Source organism: Oncorhynchus keta, unplaced genomic scaffold, assembly GCF_023373465.1.
Source record: "Oncorhynchus keta strain PuntledgeMale-10-30-2019 unplaced genomic scaffold, Oket_V2 Un_scaffold_3567_pilon_pilon, whole genome shotgun sequence".
Lineage (NCBI taxonomy): Eukaryota > Metazoa > Chordata > Actinopteri > Salmoniformes > Salmonidae > Oncorhynchus > Oncorhynchus keta.
In genome coordinates, this window is record NW_026290921.1 from 436,199 (window position 1) to 453,273 (window position 17,075).

The 17,075-nt window shown below is 47.1% G+C and overlaps 1 protein-coding gene across 11 annotated transcripts in view; it reads left to right on the forward strand.

The window, feature by feature from the left end:
* The window catches only part of cep112 (centrosomal protein 112), a 315,718-nt gene that overhangs the window by 178,365 nt on the left and 120,278 nt on the right, over nt 1-17,075 (forward strand). For all 11 annotated transcript variants that reach the window (XM_052516010.1, XM_052516014.1, XM_052516012.1 and 8 more), the window contains one exon: nt 7,879-8,061. In XM_052516010.1, coding sequence (XP_052371970.1) covers nt 7,879-8,061 — 183 coding nt within the window. The remainder of the gene's footprint in view (nt 1-7,878; nt 8,062-17,075) is intronic.

The window sequence follows — 17,075 nt, forward strand, 5'->3', positions numbered from 1 at the left end:
TCTCGTCACCCTGCTGAGGCCAGACAGTTCTCTTCCCCTTTCTCCTCGCTGAGGTTTGGGGTAACCCTCCTGGGGCAACAGCAGCGGTGTCCCATTACCGCACTGTCTCTCTCCCAATTCTCAGCCTGTCCAGTCCTGTCACACACCCCCTAGTCCTCTGTTAGCAGCTCTACTGTGCCACTACACCCAGGCCCATCTCAATGACAGGAGCCACTCAGTGTGTCACGCCCTGGTCTTAGTATTTTGTGTTTTCTTTATTATTTTGGTTAGGCCAGGGTGTGACATGGGTTTATTGTGGTGTGTTTTGTCTTGGGGTTTTGTTAGGCATTGGGATTGTGGCTTAGTGCGGTTTTCTAGCATAGTCTATGGCTGTCTGGAGTGGTTCTCAATCAGAGGCAGGTGTTTATCGTTGTCTCTGATTGGGAACCATATTTAGGCAGCCATATTCTTTGTGTTTCATGGGTGATTGTTCCTGTCTCTGTGTTTGTTTGCACCAGATAGGCTGTATAGGTTTTCACGTTACGTTTGTTGTTTTTGTATTGTTCGTTTTTTCATCGTCATTAAACATGTATCAAGAATACCACGCTGCATTTTGGTCCGACTCTCCTTCACCGCAAGAAAACCGTAACACAGTGACAGGACGCAGGCTGTTCTGTAACACCGTCTCTTTAGACTCACTCAGTGACAGGACGCAGGCTGTTCTGTAACACTGTCTCTCTAGACTCACTCAGTGACAGGACGCAGGCTGTTCTGTAACACTGTCTCTCTAGACTCACTCAGTGACAGGACGCAGGCTGTTCTGTAACACCGTCTCTCTAGACTCACTCAGTGACAGGACGCAGGCTGTTCTGTAACACCGTCTCTCTAGACTCACTCAGTGACAGGACGCAGGCTGTTCTGTAACACCGTCTCTCTAGACTCACTCAGTGACAGGACGCAGGCTGTTCTGTAACACCGTCTCTCTAGACTCACTCAGTGACAGGACGCAGGCTGTTCTGTAACACTGTCTCTCTTTAGACTCACTCAGTGACAGGACGCAGGCTGTTCTGTAACACTGTCTCTCTTTAGACTCACTCAGTGACAGGACACACACTGTTCTGTAACACCGTCTCTCTAGACTCACTCAGTGACAGGACACACACTGTTCTGTAACACCGTCTCTCTAGACTCACTCAGTGACAGGACACACACTGTTCTGTAACACCGTCTCTCTAGACTCACACTGTTCTGTAACACCACCTCTCTCTAGACTCACTCAGTGACAGGACACACACTGTTCTGTAACACCACCTCTCTCTAGACTCACTCAGTGACAGGACACACACTGTTCTGTAACACCACCTCTCTCTAGACTCACTCAGTAACAGGACACACACTGTGCTGTAACACTGTCTCTCTAGACTCACTCAGTGACAGGACACACACTGTTCTGTAACACCGTCTCTCTTGACTCACTCAGTGACAGGACACACACTGTTCTGTAACACCGTCTCTCTAGACTCACTCAGTGACAGGACACACACTGTTCTGTAACACCGTCTCTCTAGACTCACTCAGTGACAGGACACACACTGTTCTGTAACACCGTCTCTCTTGACTCACTCAGTGACAGGACACACACTGTGCTGTAACACCGTCTCTCTTTAGACTCACTCAGTGACAGGACGCACACTGTGCTGTAACACCGTCTCTCTAGACTCACTCAGTGACAGGACACACACTGTTCTGTAACACCGTCTCTCTTGACTCACTCAGTGACAGGACACACACTGTGCTGTAACACCGTCTCTCTTTAGACTCACTCAGTGACAGGACGCACACTGTGCTGTAACACCGTCTCTCTAGACTCACTCAGTGACAGGACACACACTGTGCTGTAACACTGTCTCTCTAGACTCACTCAGTGACAGGACGCACACTGTGCTGTAACACCGTCTCTCTAGACTCACTCAGTGACAGGACACACACTGTGCTGTAACACCGTCTCTCTAGACTCACTCAGTGACAGGACACACACTGTTCTGTAACACCACCTCTCTCTAGACTCACTCAGTGACAGGACACACACTGTGCTGTAACACTGTCTCTCTAGACTCACTCAGTGACAGGACACACACTGTTCTGTAACACCACCTCTCTAGACTCACTCAGTGACAGGACACACACTGTTCTGTAACACCGTCTCTCTAGACTCACTCAGTGACAGGACACACATTGTTCTGTAACACCGTCTTTCTCTAGACTCACTCAGTGACAGGACACACACTGTTCTGTAACACCGTCTCTGTAGGCTCACTCAGTGACAGGACACACACTGTGCTGTAACACTGTCTCTCTAGACTCACTCAGTGACAGGACACACACTGTGCTGTAACACCGTCTCTCTAGACTCACTCAGTGACAGGACACACACTGTTCTGTAACACCGTCTCTCTTGACTCACTCAGTGACAGGACACACACTGTTCTGTAACACCACCTCTCTAGACTCACTCAGTGACAGGACACACACTGTTCTGTAACACCGTCTCTCTAGACTCACTCAGTGACAGGACACACACTGTTCTGTAACACCGTCTCTCTTGACTCACTCAGTGACAGGACACACACTGTGCTGTAACACTGTCTATCTAGACTCACTCAGTGACAGGACACACACTGTTCTGTAACACCGTCTCTCTTGACTCACTCAGTGACAGGACACACACTGTTCTGTAACACCGTCTCTCTTGACTCACTCAGTGACAGGACACACACTGTTCTGTAACACCGTCTCTCTAGACTCACTCAGTGACAGGACACACACTGTTCTGTAACACCACCTCTCTCTAGACTCACTCAGTGACAGGACACACACTGTTCTGTAACACCGTCTCTCTTGACTCACTCAGTGACAGGACACACACTGTTCTGTAACACCGTCTCTCTTGACTCACTCAGTGACAGGACACACTGTTCTGTAACACCGTCTCTCTCTAGACTCACTCAGTGACAGGACACACACTGTTCTGTAACACCGTCTCTCTCTAGACTCACTCAGTGACAGGACACACACTGTGCTGTAACACCGTCTCTCTAGACTCACTCAGTGACAGGACACACACTGTGCTGTAACACCGTCTCTCTAGACTCACTCAGTGACAGGACGCAGGCTGTTCTGTAACACCGTCTCTCTAGACTCACTCAGTGACAGGACACACACTGTGCTGTAACACCGTCTCTCTAGACTCACTCAGTGACAGGACACACACTGTTCTGTAACACCACCTCTCTCTAGACTCACTCAGTGACAGGACACACACTGTTCTGTAACACTGTCTCTCTAGACTCACTCAGTGACAGGACGCAGGCTGTTCTGTAACACCGTCTCTCTAGACTCACTCAGTGACAGGACACACACTGTGCTGTAACACCGTCTCTCTAGACTCACTCAGTGACAGGACACACACTGTTCTGTAACACCACCTCTCTCTAGACTCACTCAGTGACAGGACACACACTGTAACACCGTCTCTCTAGACTCACTGGACACACACTGTAACACCGTCTCTCTAGACTCACTCAGTGACAGGACACACACTGTGCTGTAACACCGTCTCTCTAGACTCACTCAGTGACAGGACACACACTGTTCTGTAACACCGTCTCTCTAGACTCACTCAGTGACAGGACACACACTGTGCTGTAACACCGTCTCTCTTGACTCACTCAGTGACAGGACACACACTGTTCTGTAACACCGTCTCTCTAGACTCACTCAGTGACAGGACACACACTGTTCTGTAACACCGTCTCTCTAGACTCACTCAGTGACAGGACACACACTGTGCTGTAACACCGTCTCTCTAGACTCACTCAGTGACAGGACACACACTGTTCTGTAACACCGTCTCTCTAGACTCACTCAGTGACAGGACACACACTGTTCTGTAACACCGTCTCTCTAGACTCACTCAGTGACAGGACACACACTGTTCTGTAACACTGTCTCTCTAGACTCACTCAGTGACAGGACACACACTGTTCTGTAACACCGTCTCTCTAGACTCACTCAGTGACAGGACACACACTGTTCTGTAACACCGTCTCTCTAGACTCACTCAGTGACAGGACACACACTGTTCTGTAACACCGTCTCTCTAGACTCACTCAGTGACAGGACACACACTGTTCTGTAACACCGTCTCTCTTGACTCACTCAGTGACAGGACACACACTGTGCTGTAACACCGTCTCTCTTTAGACTCACTCAGTGACAGGACACACACTGTTCTGTAACACCGTCTCTCTTTAGACTCACTCAGTGACAGGACACACACTGTGCTGTAACACCGTCTCTCTAGACTCACTCAGTGACAGGACACACACTGTGTAGTTGTTCTCCCAGGCCCTCTCCTGCTGTGTCGTGGCCACACCGGCCCCTTTAAGAGCCTCAGCACCCAGAAGCCCTTTCTTCAGCAAGTCTGTGACGTAACTAGGATGTTTGTGTGTCTCCATAATCCCTCTCTCCCTCTCTCTCTTTCTCTCTCTCTCTCTTTTTCTCTCTCTCTCCTCCTCCTCTGCCTCCTTTCGTAATGTTACTTGTTTGAAAACAGATCTAGCTCGGCCTTCCTGTCCACCTCCAAACCCCCTCTCTCTCTCTCAAAACCAAAACCCTGAAATGAAATCAGGACGGTCACACGAAACAGTAAGCCAACGCTTCCCCACTTGTCTCTCCTGTCGTCAGGTGTCACGCTGTTGTTGTAGTTTTGCATAGGAATTAGCCGCCTATCAGTCAGCCCATCAGACTCTGACATGCTGTGGAGATATGAATCAGGATCTGTGGCGTGATTCTGCATGACTGTGAAATCCAGTTGCTGGATATGATTGGGTCTCTATTATATTACTGAATGAATTATATTATAGTGAATGGAATTGAATTACAAAGCAGATGTCATGTATTAACTCTGTGGGAGCAGCAAAGCCGAACATCTCCAATGACAATAACACGGAAGATGGCCAGGCCGCTCTCACACAATGCTTTGTTTGTGTTTGTGGTCAACTGTCTAAGAGGATTTTGCTCTAGAAATGAGCTGTGGGATGTCTTTCTGAAAACTACTGTTTATGTCCCAAGTGTGTGGGTATGTGTGTTTATTAGTGTGTGTTTAGTAGTGTATGTATGTGTGTGTGTGTGTGTGTTTTGGTAGAATGTATACATACTAACTAATTCCTTCCAAATGTATATGTGCTATAGCAATAGAAGAAACACAGAGAAACTCCAGGTAAAACATTGTATTCAGTCATCCCTCCCTTTACACTTTTCAAATCTACTTAAACGCAAGTAGTGGGGAAACCCTGAAATCCTGCGTGGCTGTTAGAAGTGTCTTTTGTGGCCTTCACTGAGTGAGGAATCCAGCCTCCTGTCGATATACCCATTCATCACCAGAATAGCATTAGCCTAAGCGTAAGCAGTGTCTGGAGCTTGGGGCTAAACCTATGGGCTAAAACTGTGGGCTGGGACCAGGGCTCTCTGCCTAGTCTCTGTCTGTCTGTCTGTCTGTCTGTCTGTCTGTCTGTCTGTCTGTCTGTCTGTCTGTCTGTCTCTTTATTTACCTTTATTTAACCAGGCAAGTCAGTTAAGAACATATTCTTATTTTCAATGACGGCCTGGGAACAGTGGGTTAACTGCCTGTTCAGGGGCAAAACGACAGTTTTGTACCTTGTCAGCTCGGGGGTTTGAACTTGCAACCTTCCGGTTACTAGTCCAACGCTCTAACCACTAGGCTACCCTGCCGCGTCTGTCCTATCTGTCCTATCCGTCCGTCCGTCTTTATTTATTTATTTATTTATTTATTTACCTTTATTTAACCAGGCAAGTCAGTTAAGAACATATTCTTATTTTCAATGACGGCCTGGGAACAGTGGGTTAACTGCCTGTTCAGGGGCAAAACGACAGTTTTGTACCTTGTCAGCTCGGGGGTTTGAACTTGCAACCTTCCGGTTACTAGTCCAACGCTCTAACCACTAGGCTACCCTGCCGCGTCTGTCTGTCTGTCCTATCTGTCTGTCTGTCCTATCTGTCTGTCTGTCCTATCTGTCTGTCTGTCTGTCTGTCTGTCTGTCTGTCTGTCTGTCTGTCTGTCTGTCTGTCTGTCTGTCTGTCTGTCCTATCTGTCTGTCTGTCCTATCTGTCTGTCTGTCCTATCTGTCTGTCTGTCTGTCTGTCTGTCTGTCCTATCTGTCTGTCTGTCTGTCTGTCTGTCTGTCCTATCTGTCTGTCTGTCCAACGTCTGTCTGTCTGTCTGTCCTTTCTGTCTGTCTGTCCTATCTGTCTGTCTGTCCTATCTGTCTGTCTGTCCTATCTGTCTGTCTGTCTGTCTGTCTGTCCTATCTGTCTGTCTGTCTGTCTGTCTGTCTGTCTGTCCTGTCTGTCTGTCTGTCCTATCTGTCTGTCTGTCCTATCTGTCTGTCTGTCCTATCTGTCTGTCTGTCCTATCTGTCTGTCTGTCTGTCTGTCTGTCTGTCTGTCTGTCTGTCTGTCTGTCTGTCTGTCTGTCTGTCTGTCTGTCTGTCTGTCTGTCTGTCTGTCTGTCTGTCTGTCTGTCTGTCTGTCTGTCCTATCTGTCTGTCTGTCCTATCTGTCTGTCTGTCCTATCTGTCTGTCTGTCCTATCTGTCTGTCTGTCCTATCTGTCTGTCCTATCTGTCTGTCCTATCTGTGGCAGGCCCAGGTAGGGTGCCGGGGGAGCACAATGTGTGGAGGATTAGCTTCAGAGCTGGGCCCTAGCCCAGGGCCCCTGCTGGCCTTTCACAGCCCCGGCAGGGGAGCACACCGTGGGGATGGGACAGGGTCATGGGTACCCCGCCTTGGGGGTGTGAGAGCGGAGCCTGGGAAAAAAGCAGACACTGGCGCTTGGGCTTTAGCGTTCTCAGCACTCCACCACCAGGCTTTACCTCACAGCAGGTGACTTGTCTCAGATCCGCAGCGCTAGGCTAGCAGAGCTAACGCTGCAGAGTGGAGCTGTCTGTGGACACTGGGATAGCCTAGCTCAACTGACTGACAGCATGGTATGTTTGTAAAGGGGTTCTTTCTTTTTCTTTTAGGTTTTCTGTTCATTCCATCAGACGATGACTCACTGTCTCAGTGTGTCGGTTGGGGCAGCATTTCTGTTGGTCAGCTTGTGGGAAGCTTTTTGTTATTTCGTCCTCTAAATACTCTCTCGTTATCAGCGTAGACCTGTACAGCTACGATCATTTGGCGGCGATAGGCAACCAAATTTGAAAGCAAACACTGATTTGATTCTTCTGCAGCAGTCTGTCGGACTCTGAATGAAAATGATGACAGGTTGAAGTAACATGTTCCATCTCCTCTCTGCTTTTTGTAGATTTGTCCCCTCCGAAGTTTGTTCCTGTCTTCCTTCTCCTCACGTCCTCTGACTGGGGCGTAGTATAATGATGATAGGCATCGCCCTTACTAAGCCCATTTCCCCACGCTGTGAGACTCATAGCATGGGGCGAGGGTAGCTCCTCTAGTAGCCAGATGGCTAACCCCTCACAGCCTCTCTGCATAGACAGCCCAAGCTAACTGCTCATTTATATGCCGATAGGAGAGGGGCGACAGGAGTCCGATTTGGAGAAAGAAAGCGAGCGATAGTGGGATGGAAACAGTGTGAGGTAATAATGATGTAAAGAATTGCATTATGTCGTGGAGTCATCGAGTCGTGAGGCAAGAGACAAACTTTCTCTTTTTTTTGGTCCTGTCCTTTGTGCAACGGCGGGGCGCATTGGAGTATGGGGAGGGATGGAAGGGATGTATGGGTGGATTGATGGACAAATTGTCATGACGACAGGGCTGGGGCTGATTGTAGTCTTCTTCCTCTCACCTCCTGTTGTCCAATCAGATGTGCGAGCAGCGTGCAGGGCAGGAGCAGGAGAGGATGCGTCTACAGCAGCATTACAGCACGGAGAGGGACAATCTGGTCCAGCAGCGCCAGCGGGAGGTGGGCACCATGGAGAGGGAGGCGCGGGCCGCCCTGCACCAGCACCAGCAACAGACCCAGGAGTGGAGGCAACACGACGCCCAGGTAGGAGGTCTCACTACTCTCCTCTGGTCCGCACTGCTCTCCCGCAGGTTCTGCCCTGGTCACCATTTTGTTTAGCCATTAACGTTCTGTGGTGCTGGGCTTTCAAAAATGCTGCGAGTACTACTTTCTCACCTGCTGCTAGGTGCGATTTCTGAGCAGAATTTGTTTTGTAGGGGTGCAGGTGTGTGTGAGCGGAAAGGAAAGAATCTCGAATTCTTATTTAAATCCTAAATTATTTTATTTGCGAAATAAAATAGGAAGGACCGTTGTTGTTGTAGGAAGGACTGCAAATGAATGGAAAAGTTAAATGCCGATGAAACCGAAAGATATTAATATTATCACACAGTGCTAACTTCTAATGCGGTTCTGTATTTCTTTCCTGGTTTCGCGGCAGGGTTCCGTGCTAGAAGTGAAAAGACTTGAAACGCCTGGAAACCACAGGTTGCCAGATAAAGGAAAGGAAGGCTCTTGGTCGCTGTGCAGTAACTCTGGCCTTTTATTCCCCAAACCCTGGGTTGCATTTCTCTCCTTTCTTTCCCTGGTTCACCGGGGTCGGTATCAGCCGTGTATCAGCCGCATATGGCGTGTGCCCCGTAATCCCCCTACGGAGGAACAGGCTGTACATGGCATTCTCCCCTCACCGCAGGTAGCCATCTCCCTCCCATAAGCACCAGTTACTTTCCCATTACAACAACACACTACCGCTGCAATGGCTATATGACATTTGGCGCTATATTGATGGAGTCCCCAATCCCCAAGCCTATTTAACACTTGTGATTCCAGCAGGTTTTCTCTCCCTGCAGCCCTGCTCCACTCACTTCCCTCCATCTCCCCTCTCCTCGCCGCTTCTCCTGCCTGGCTAGCATGGAGACGCTGTGGGAAGCCATTTGACAGAGCAGCCCCCGTCCGGGGATGTATTTGACTCCTCAAGCCTCCAGATGAAATGTAGAATGTCAGCATGGCGAGGGCTTGTTTATTGGCTCCTGGCTGGAGACTAGGGGTCCAGCCGTGCACATTCAGTATTTTTGGACATTTGGACAAACGGCGACTCTCAAATGTTTTTACAGCAAACGGCGGCCACAGATGGTTCCCAGGTTACACAACTGTGTACGAACAATAGAACCGAATGGAATTTCACCGTTAAGATTATTATTAATCGTTAAGATTATTATTCTTTTTAAGAAGTAGGTCTAGTATGAATTAGTATAGGGATAGATTTAAAAGCATTTAGACTTAAATGGGGAATAAAATAAATATATTGTCTTTACTATTTGATATTATTGGTCAAAAATGAATTCATAGAAATATAATTAGAACTATATAAACTGTAGCATTTCAAGGTCAAACAGTGTAATGTTTTATAAACATTGTTATTTGATGTTCATCCGCTCCATACATTTGACAGTAAGACAGGGTTATGTGTACAGTACGCACTGTTCTATATGGCAGAGGTGACAGCTTTCCATATGGCCTGCTCCGTTCAGTGGAGGAAAACATCTCATCTTCCTCCACACACATACACAGCTACCCTGAACACACTCTCTCAACTATGATTTCAGGCATCTGTTGGCATCCACTCTACTATTCTGGTTAGTCTGTCTGTCTCTGCCATGGCCATCGCTCGACCATACGATTATGTGGAACCACAACGCACCTCAAAATCTCCCCTCCCCCAATGAAAAATAAATCAAACCAAAGTTCTCTCTGTGGTTCAGGTTCTTGGAGAGCAGCAGTTGGGCTCCAGAATGTACGTATGTTATTTGTATTTATTTATTTAACCCTTATTTTACCAGGTAAGTTGACTGAGAGCACATTCTCATCTACGGTAAGGACCTGGGGAATAGTTACAGGGGACAGGAGGGGGGAATGAATGAGCCAATTAGAAAGATGAGTTTTTTTTACATCACTTTAGGTCCCATATTATGAAGTAGGTTTGCATTACCATAGACATGTACCACTTTGAAACTCTGTCATACAGATGGAAATAGATGGAGATTCAACCTCCACAGATTCTGAAAAGTCCTGAGAGTTTTGAAACAGGAATGTTGAAAGAGTATTTTGTTGAAGCATCCAGAAAATATGAACGCTTTCTGAAACTGGCAAGCATAGGTTAAATGCACTACTTAATTCCTACTACTTAGTACTTTTCACTATTGTGAGGCTTAAGTGGTATTCAACATTCCATCAAGCGACTCACCCACACTATCTTGTGTGTGAGGAAGACAGACAATGGAATCTGTCCCGATGTGACTGCCAGGATTTGGGAATCAATTCCTGGCGAGGTGATTGGATCCAGGCCCTGCTTTCCCACTCTTCCTTCTCTTCCTGGAATCTCTGGAAGGATTGTGTTGCTCACTTTCAAATCTATGTGAATTTTCCCACAACATCTAAATGTGATACGTTTGCGGAGATAAAATCAGTCAAGTAAGACCTGATGATAAGTTTTGTGCCCTAGCCTACCATGTAAAGGCACTATGGACATGCATTATGTTGTCATCGAGTCACATTTATTATTTTCCAATCTATAGACCACTATTTTACATACAGCAGGTTTTTAAAGGACCAAAGAGTTTGGTCTGCATCGTTTTTAGTGATATTACAATTTAAGCCTTCTACCTTGCCTTCTGGATCCTATCCCCACCACCTTCTTCAAAACTGGTTTTAATTGCATATCTGAAGAAGTGCAAACTATTGTTAATGACAGTGGTGACAGTGGCGTTTAAAAGAGCTTTGTGTCGTGACAGTGCTGTTTAAATGAGCTTTGTGTCGTGACAGTGCCATTTAAATGAGCTTTGTGCAGTGACAGTGACATTTAAATGAGCTTTGTGCAGTGACAGTGCCGTTTAAATGAGCTTTGTGCAGTGACAGTACTGTTTAAATTAGCTTTGTGCAGTAACAGTGCTGTTTAAATTAGCTTTGTGCAGTGACAGTGCCGTTTAAATGAGCTTTGTGCAGTGATAGTGCCGTTTAAATTAGCTTTGTGCAGTGACTACGCTGTTTAAATGAGTGTTGTGCAGTGACCGTACTGTTTAAATGAGCTTTGTGCAGTGACAGTACTGTTTAAATGAGCTTTGTGCAGTGACAGTACTGTTTAAATGAGTGTTGTGCAGTGACAGTACTGTTTAAATGAGTGTTGTGCAGTGACGGTACTGTTTAAATTAGCTTTGTGCAGTGACAGTACTGTTACAATTAGCTTTGTGCAGCGACAGTACTGTTTAAATCTGCTTTGTGCAGTGACGGTACTGTTTAAATTAGCTTTGTGCAGTGACAGTACTGTTACAATTAGCTTTGTGCAGTGACAGTACTGTTTAAATTAGCTTTGTGCAGTGACAGTACTGTTTAAATGAGCTTTGTGCAGTGACGGTACTGTTTAAATTAGCTTTGTGCAGTGACAGTACTGTTACAATTAGCTTTGTGCAGTGACAGTACTGTTTAAATTAGCTTTGTGCAGTGACAGTACTGTTTAAATGAGCTTTGTGCAGTGACGGTACTGTTTAAATGAGTGTTGTGCAGTGACAGTACTGTTTAAATGAGCTTTGTGCAGTGACAGTACTGTTTAAATGAGCTTTGTGCAGTGACAGTACTGTTTAAATTAGCTTTGTGCAGTGACAGTACTGTTTAAATGAGCTTTGTGCAGTGACGGTACTGTTTAAATTAGCTTTGTGCAGTGACAGTACTGTTACAATTAGCTTTGTGCAGCGACAGTACTGTTTAAATTAGCTTTGTGCAGTGACAGTACTGTTTAAATTAGCTTTGTGCAGTGACAGTACTGTTTAAATTAGCTTTGTGCAGTGACAGTACTGTTACAATTAGCTTTGTGCAGCGACATTACTGTTTAAATTAGCTTTGTGCAGTGACGATACTGTTACAATTAGCTTTGTGCAGTGACAGTACTGTTTAAATGAGCTTTGTGCAGTGACAGTGCTGTTTAATTTAGCTTTGTGCAATGACAGTGGTGTTTAAATGAGCTTTTGTGCAGTGACAGTACTGTTTTAATTTAGCTTTGTGCAGTAACAGTACTGTTTAAATTAGCTTTGTGCAGCGACAGTACTGTTTTAAATTACCTTTGTGCAGTGACAGTACTGTTTAAATTAGCTTTGTGCATTGACAGTACTGTTTAAATCTGCTTTGTGCAGTGACAGTACTGTTTAAATGAGCTTTGTGAAGTGACAGTACTGTTTTAAATTACCTTTGTGCAGTGACAGTACTGTTTAAATTAGTTTTGTGCAGTGACAGTACTGTTTAAATTAGCTTTGTGCAGTGACAGTACTGTTTAAATTAGCTTTGTGCAGTGACAGTGCCGTTTAAATGAGATGTTTCTTTTCCAGTTAAGGACCCTTCTCTTGTGCCTTTTTGTGGCTTCAGTGGTGTTTGCTGTATCATCAACTCATGAGGAAATAGTTATTTGAAGATTGGTGTGATGCTGGGTTGGGAGTTTGGAGTTGGCGTCCAACACACTGAGGGATTAATCCCAAATCCTCCTCCTCAGCCTTGGGGTCATCATTGTGATGCTTTTACCATCCAAAACCGTCAACTGGGCTTTTGCCACGCTCATAGTCCTCCATTTCAACCATTATCTTTGAAGATGAAAGGATGAGCTTTAAAAGCAGCATCAGTTGCCAGTCCGTGCAGCCAGGACAGCAGCTCTCAGTAAATGTGTTAGTCTGCAGCCAGGACAGCAGCTCTCAGTAAATGTGTTTGCCTGCAGCCAGGACAGCAGCTCTCAGTAAATGTGTTAGTCTGCAGCCAGGACAGCAGCTCTCAGTAAATGTGTTCGCCTGCAGCCTGGACAGCAGCTCTCAGTAAATGTGTTAGTCTGCAGCCTGGACAGCAGCTCTCAGTAAATGTGTTCGCCTGCAGCCTGGACAGCAGCTCTCAGTAAATGTGTTCGCCTGCAGCCTGGACAGCAGCTCTCAGTAAATGTGTTCGCCTGCAGCCTGGACAGCAGCTCTCAGTAAATGTGTTTGCCTGCAGCCAGGACAGCAGCTCTCAGTAAATGTGTTAGTCTGCAGCCTGGACAGCAGCTCTCAGTAAATGTGTTCGCCTGCAGCCTGGACAGCAGCTCTCAGTAAATGTGTTCGCCTGCAGCCTGGACAGCAGCTCTCAGTAAATGTGTTCGCCTGCAGCCTGGACAGCAGCTCTCAGTAAATGTGTTCGCCTGCAGCCTGGACAGCAGCTCTCAGTAAATGTGTTCGCCTGCAGCCTGGACAGCAGCGCTCAGTAAATGTGTTCGCCTGCAGCCAGGACAGCAGCTCTCAGTAAATGTGTTTGCCTGCAGCCAGGACAGCAGCTCTCAGTAAATGTGTTTGCCTGCAGCCAGGACAGCAGCTCTCAGTAAATGTGTTCGCCTGCAGCCTGGACAGCAGCTCTCAGTAAATGTGTTCGCCTGCAGCCTGGACAGCAGCTCTCAGTAAATGTGTTTGCCTGCAGCCTGGACAGCAGCTCTCAGTAAATGTGTTTGCCTGCAGCCAGGACAGCAGCTCTCAGTAAATGTGTTAGTCTGCAGCCTGGACAGCAGCTCTCAGTAAATGTGTTCGCCTGCAGCCTGGACAGCAGCTCTCAGTAAATGTGTTCGCCTGCAGCCTGGACAGCAGCTCTCAGTAAATGTGTTTGCCTGCAGCCAGGACAGCAGCTCTCAGTAAATGTGTTCACCTGCAGCCTGGACAGCAGCTCTCAGTAAATGTGTTAGTCTGCAGCCTGGACAGCAGCTCTCAGTAAATGTGTTCGCCTGCAGCCTGGACAGCAGCTCTCAGTAAATGTGTTCGCCTGCAGCCTGGACAGCAGCTCTCAGTAAATGTGTTCGCCTGCAGCCTGGACAGCAGCTCTCAGTAAATGTGTTAGTCTGCAGCTCTGTGCTGCTCTGTTAGCCGATCAGCGGCACAGGAGGGTGGAAGAGAGCCCCATTAGAGAGACCGAGAGAGAGTTACAGAGAGAGGGAGACACACACACACTCCCTCATCAAACACACTCTCAAGAGACACGCAGTCCTCTCTGTCCCCAAACACAGTCCATATTCTGGTGCAATACTCATGTTTTCTCTTGTTTTTAAACCTAATAAATAGTTTTGTCAGTGTTCTGACTGTCTGCCACGGCACAGTGGACCTGTTCTCTCCTCAAGCCGCTGGATATTTACATGGATTAACTGGTGATATGTATTTCACTTAGTTAGTGCTGTTGTTTCTCATGCTTTGAGGACATTGGAGTCTGTTTCCTTATTAGTCCGTCCAAAGAATTCCACTTCAGAAACTACACCAACATTCCAAATGAATTTAAGCCTTGTTGTCCTGAACAACAGAAACGTGATCATTCTATTGGCTCGTTCTTACAGCGACTTCACTCAACTCATTTTTATGGCTAATTCGGTTTTTCTTTTCCCCCTCTCGCGTCCTGACAACGTCTTTTCTGAGAAACATCTGGACTTCAAACAGCATGGGAGAGAGTCAGATCCTCAGAGGGGTCTCTCCTTAACACTGTGGTGGACTAAATAATAACCCTGGCAAAACTTTCAAATAACTTTTTCTCCCAGTAAGTGATTAACAAGACAGGGAGAAATGAAGGGCCTGATGACAGGGTGAGTCTGAGCTGAGGAAGGGTGTCTGATGAGAGAGAAGACGGCACAACAGGCAGCTGGACAAGAACGCTGTGTCTTGGGGGGAGGGGGTGTGTGTCTGTCTCTCTCTCTGCTTTGTAATTGATCGATTGATCAGTCCCTATAGATGGTTTTGTCAGGCCAGCCCTGGCTTCCCTTCCTCCCAGACGTCCTATAGCCATTGGGCTCTGTCTGTTGTTGAGTTGACACATCAGTGGGTTGGTTAGAGTTGTGTTTGTGATGTTTGCATGTTGATTAGATCACATCTTTTTGTGATTGAGGTAGGACTGCTTGAAGTTTCACTTTCACATGTCTCATGCGGACACAGAGAGATCAATGGCTGACGTTCGTTGTGTGTTGTAGTACCTAAGTCATTAGATTGCAGATTACATTCAGCTCCACATTTTGATTTCTTAGAAGCTTTGCTATTAGAAATGATTTTCTGAGAGTGGGTGGGAATTTGGAGTAGAGGTAGCTATTGTTTTTAAATCTCGTCCACTTGTCACATGCCACAAATGAGCTTGTTTCCAACTGCAGCTGTCCCTTATTTTCCCTGTATCCCTCCCCCTTTCTCCCTATTGATGTTCAGTCCAAGCTCAGACAGATGTGGTCTCCACTCCAGATTGGCTCTTTCTCTCTCTCTGTCTTTTGTTCTCTCTATCCCCTATCCATTCATATATTTGAATATTGGATTTTATCTATTTAATTTCAATTTTTTTCCATTTCCTCACCTCTCAAATCTATTCTTGCCGCTTCAGGTGATTTAGTATAACCTCATACAACAAACGACTTAACATTCATACTATTCAACTATTCATACTATTCAACTATTCAACTATTCAATTATGTTGTTAGCCTTTATGTTGTTAGCCTATATGTTGTTAGCCTATATGTTATTAGCCTTTATGTTGTTAGCCTTTATGTTGTTAGCCTATATGTTGTTAGCCTATATGTTGTTTGCCCATATGTTATTTCCCAAACATATTAAAGTTGTAGGGAAGAGGGATCAGCCAGACGAGTTGAAGAGGGAATTCTACATTAAAGGCTGTTCAGGGACCTGTTCTAAAAGCTGCCTGCCCTTGAAGTCATGTGGACCATCACGCCTGGCACTTTTTATGGCTGTCTCTCTCTCTCTCTGTATGTGTGTGTTCGTGTGTGAGTTTGTGCGTATCCTCCTATTTTTCTGTGTTGTCTGTCTCTGTGTGTGAGGGTGTGTGACAGCCATGGCATCTGGGTGTTGTGGTGATGCAGCCTTTGATGTCTCTGTGAGATTTTCCAACAAAAAAAAAAAGACTTCAGACGCTTTCTGCTCTAATTGCCATGTGACTGAAGCCATAACGAGAGAGAACCTCACTGTCCTGGGATGCCCGGGTGTCTGTGGAGAGAGAGAGGGGAAGGGACAGTAGAGCGTGTATGTGGAGAGAGGGAGGAAGGGACAGTAGATTGTGTCTGTGGAGAGAGAGAGGGGAAGGGACAGTAGATGGTGTCTGGAGAGAGAGGGGAAGGGACAGTAGAGGGTGTATGTGGAGAGAGGGGGGAAGGGACAGTAGAGGGTGTCTGGAGAGAGAGGGGAAGGGACAGAAGAGGGTGTATGTGGAGAGAGAGGGGAAGGGACAGTAGATGGTGTCTGGAGAGAGAGGGGAAGGGACAGTAGAGGGTGTATGTGGAGAGAGGGGGGAAGGGACAGTAGAGGGTGTCTGTGGAGAGAGAGAGGGGAAGGGACAGTAGATGGTGTCTGGAGAGAGAGGGGAAGGGACAGTACAGGGTGTATGTGGAGAGAGGGAGGAAGGGACAGTAGATGGTGTCTGTGGAGAGAGAGGGGAAGGGACAGTAGATGGTGTCTGGAGAGAGAGGGGAAGGGACAGTAGAGGGTGTCTGTGGAGAGAGAGGGGGGAAGGGACAGTAGAGGGTGTATGTGGAGAGAGGGGGGAAGGGACAGTAGAGGGTGTATGTGGAGAGAGAGGGGGAAGGGACAGTAGAATGTGTCTGTGGAGAGAGAGGGGAAGGGACAGTAGAATGTGTCTGTGGAGAGAGAGGGGAAGGGACAGTACAGGGTGTCTGTGGAGAGAGAGGGGAAGGGACAGTACAGGGTGTCTGTGGAGAGAGAGGGGAATGGACAGTACAGGGTGTCTGTGGAGAGAGAGGGGAAGGGACAGTACAGGGTGTCTGTGGAGAGAGAGGGGAAGGGACAGTAGAGGGTGTCTGTGGAGAGAGAGGGGAAGGGACAGTACAGGGTGTCTGTGGAGAGAGAGGGGAAGGGACAGTACAGGGTGTCTGTGGAGAGAGAGGGGAAGGGACAGTACAGGGTGTCTGTGGAGAGAGAGGGGAAGGGACAGTACAGGGTGTCTGTGGAGAGAGAGGGGAAGGGACAGTACAGGGTGTCTGTGGAGAGAGAGGGGAAGGGACAGTACAGGGTGTCTGTGGA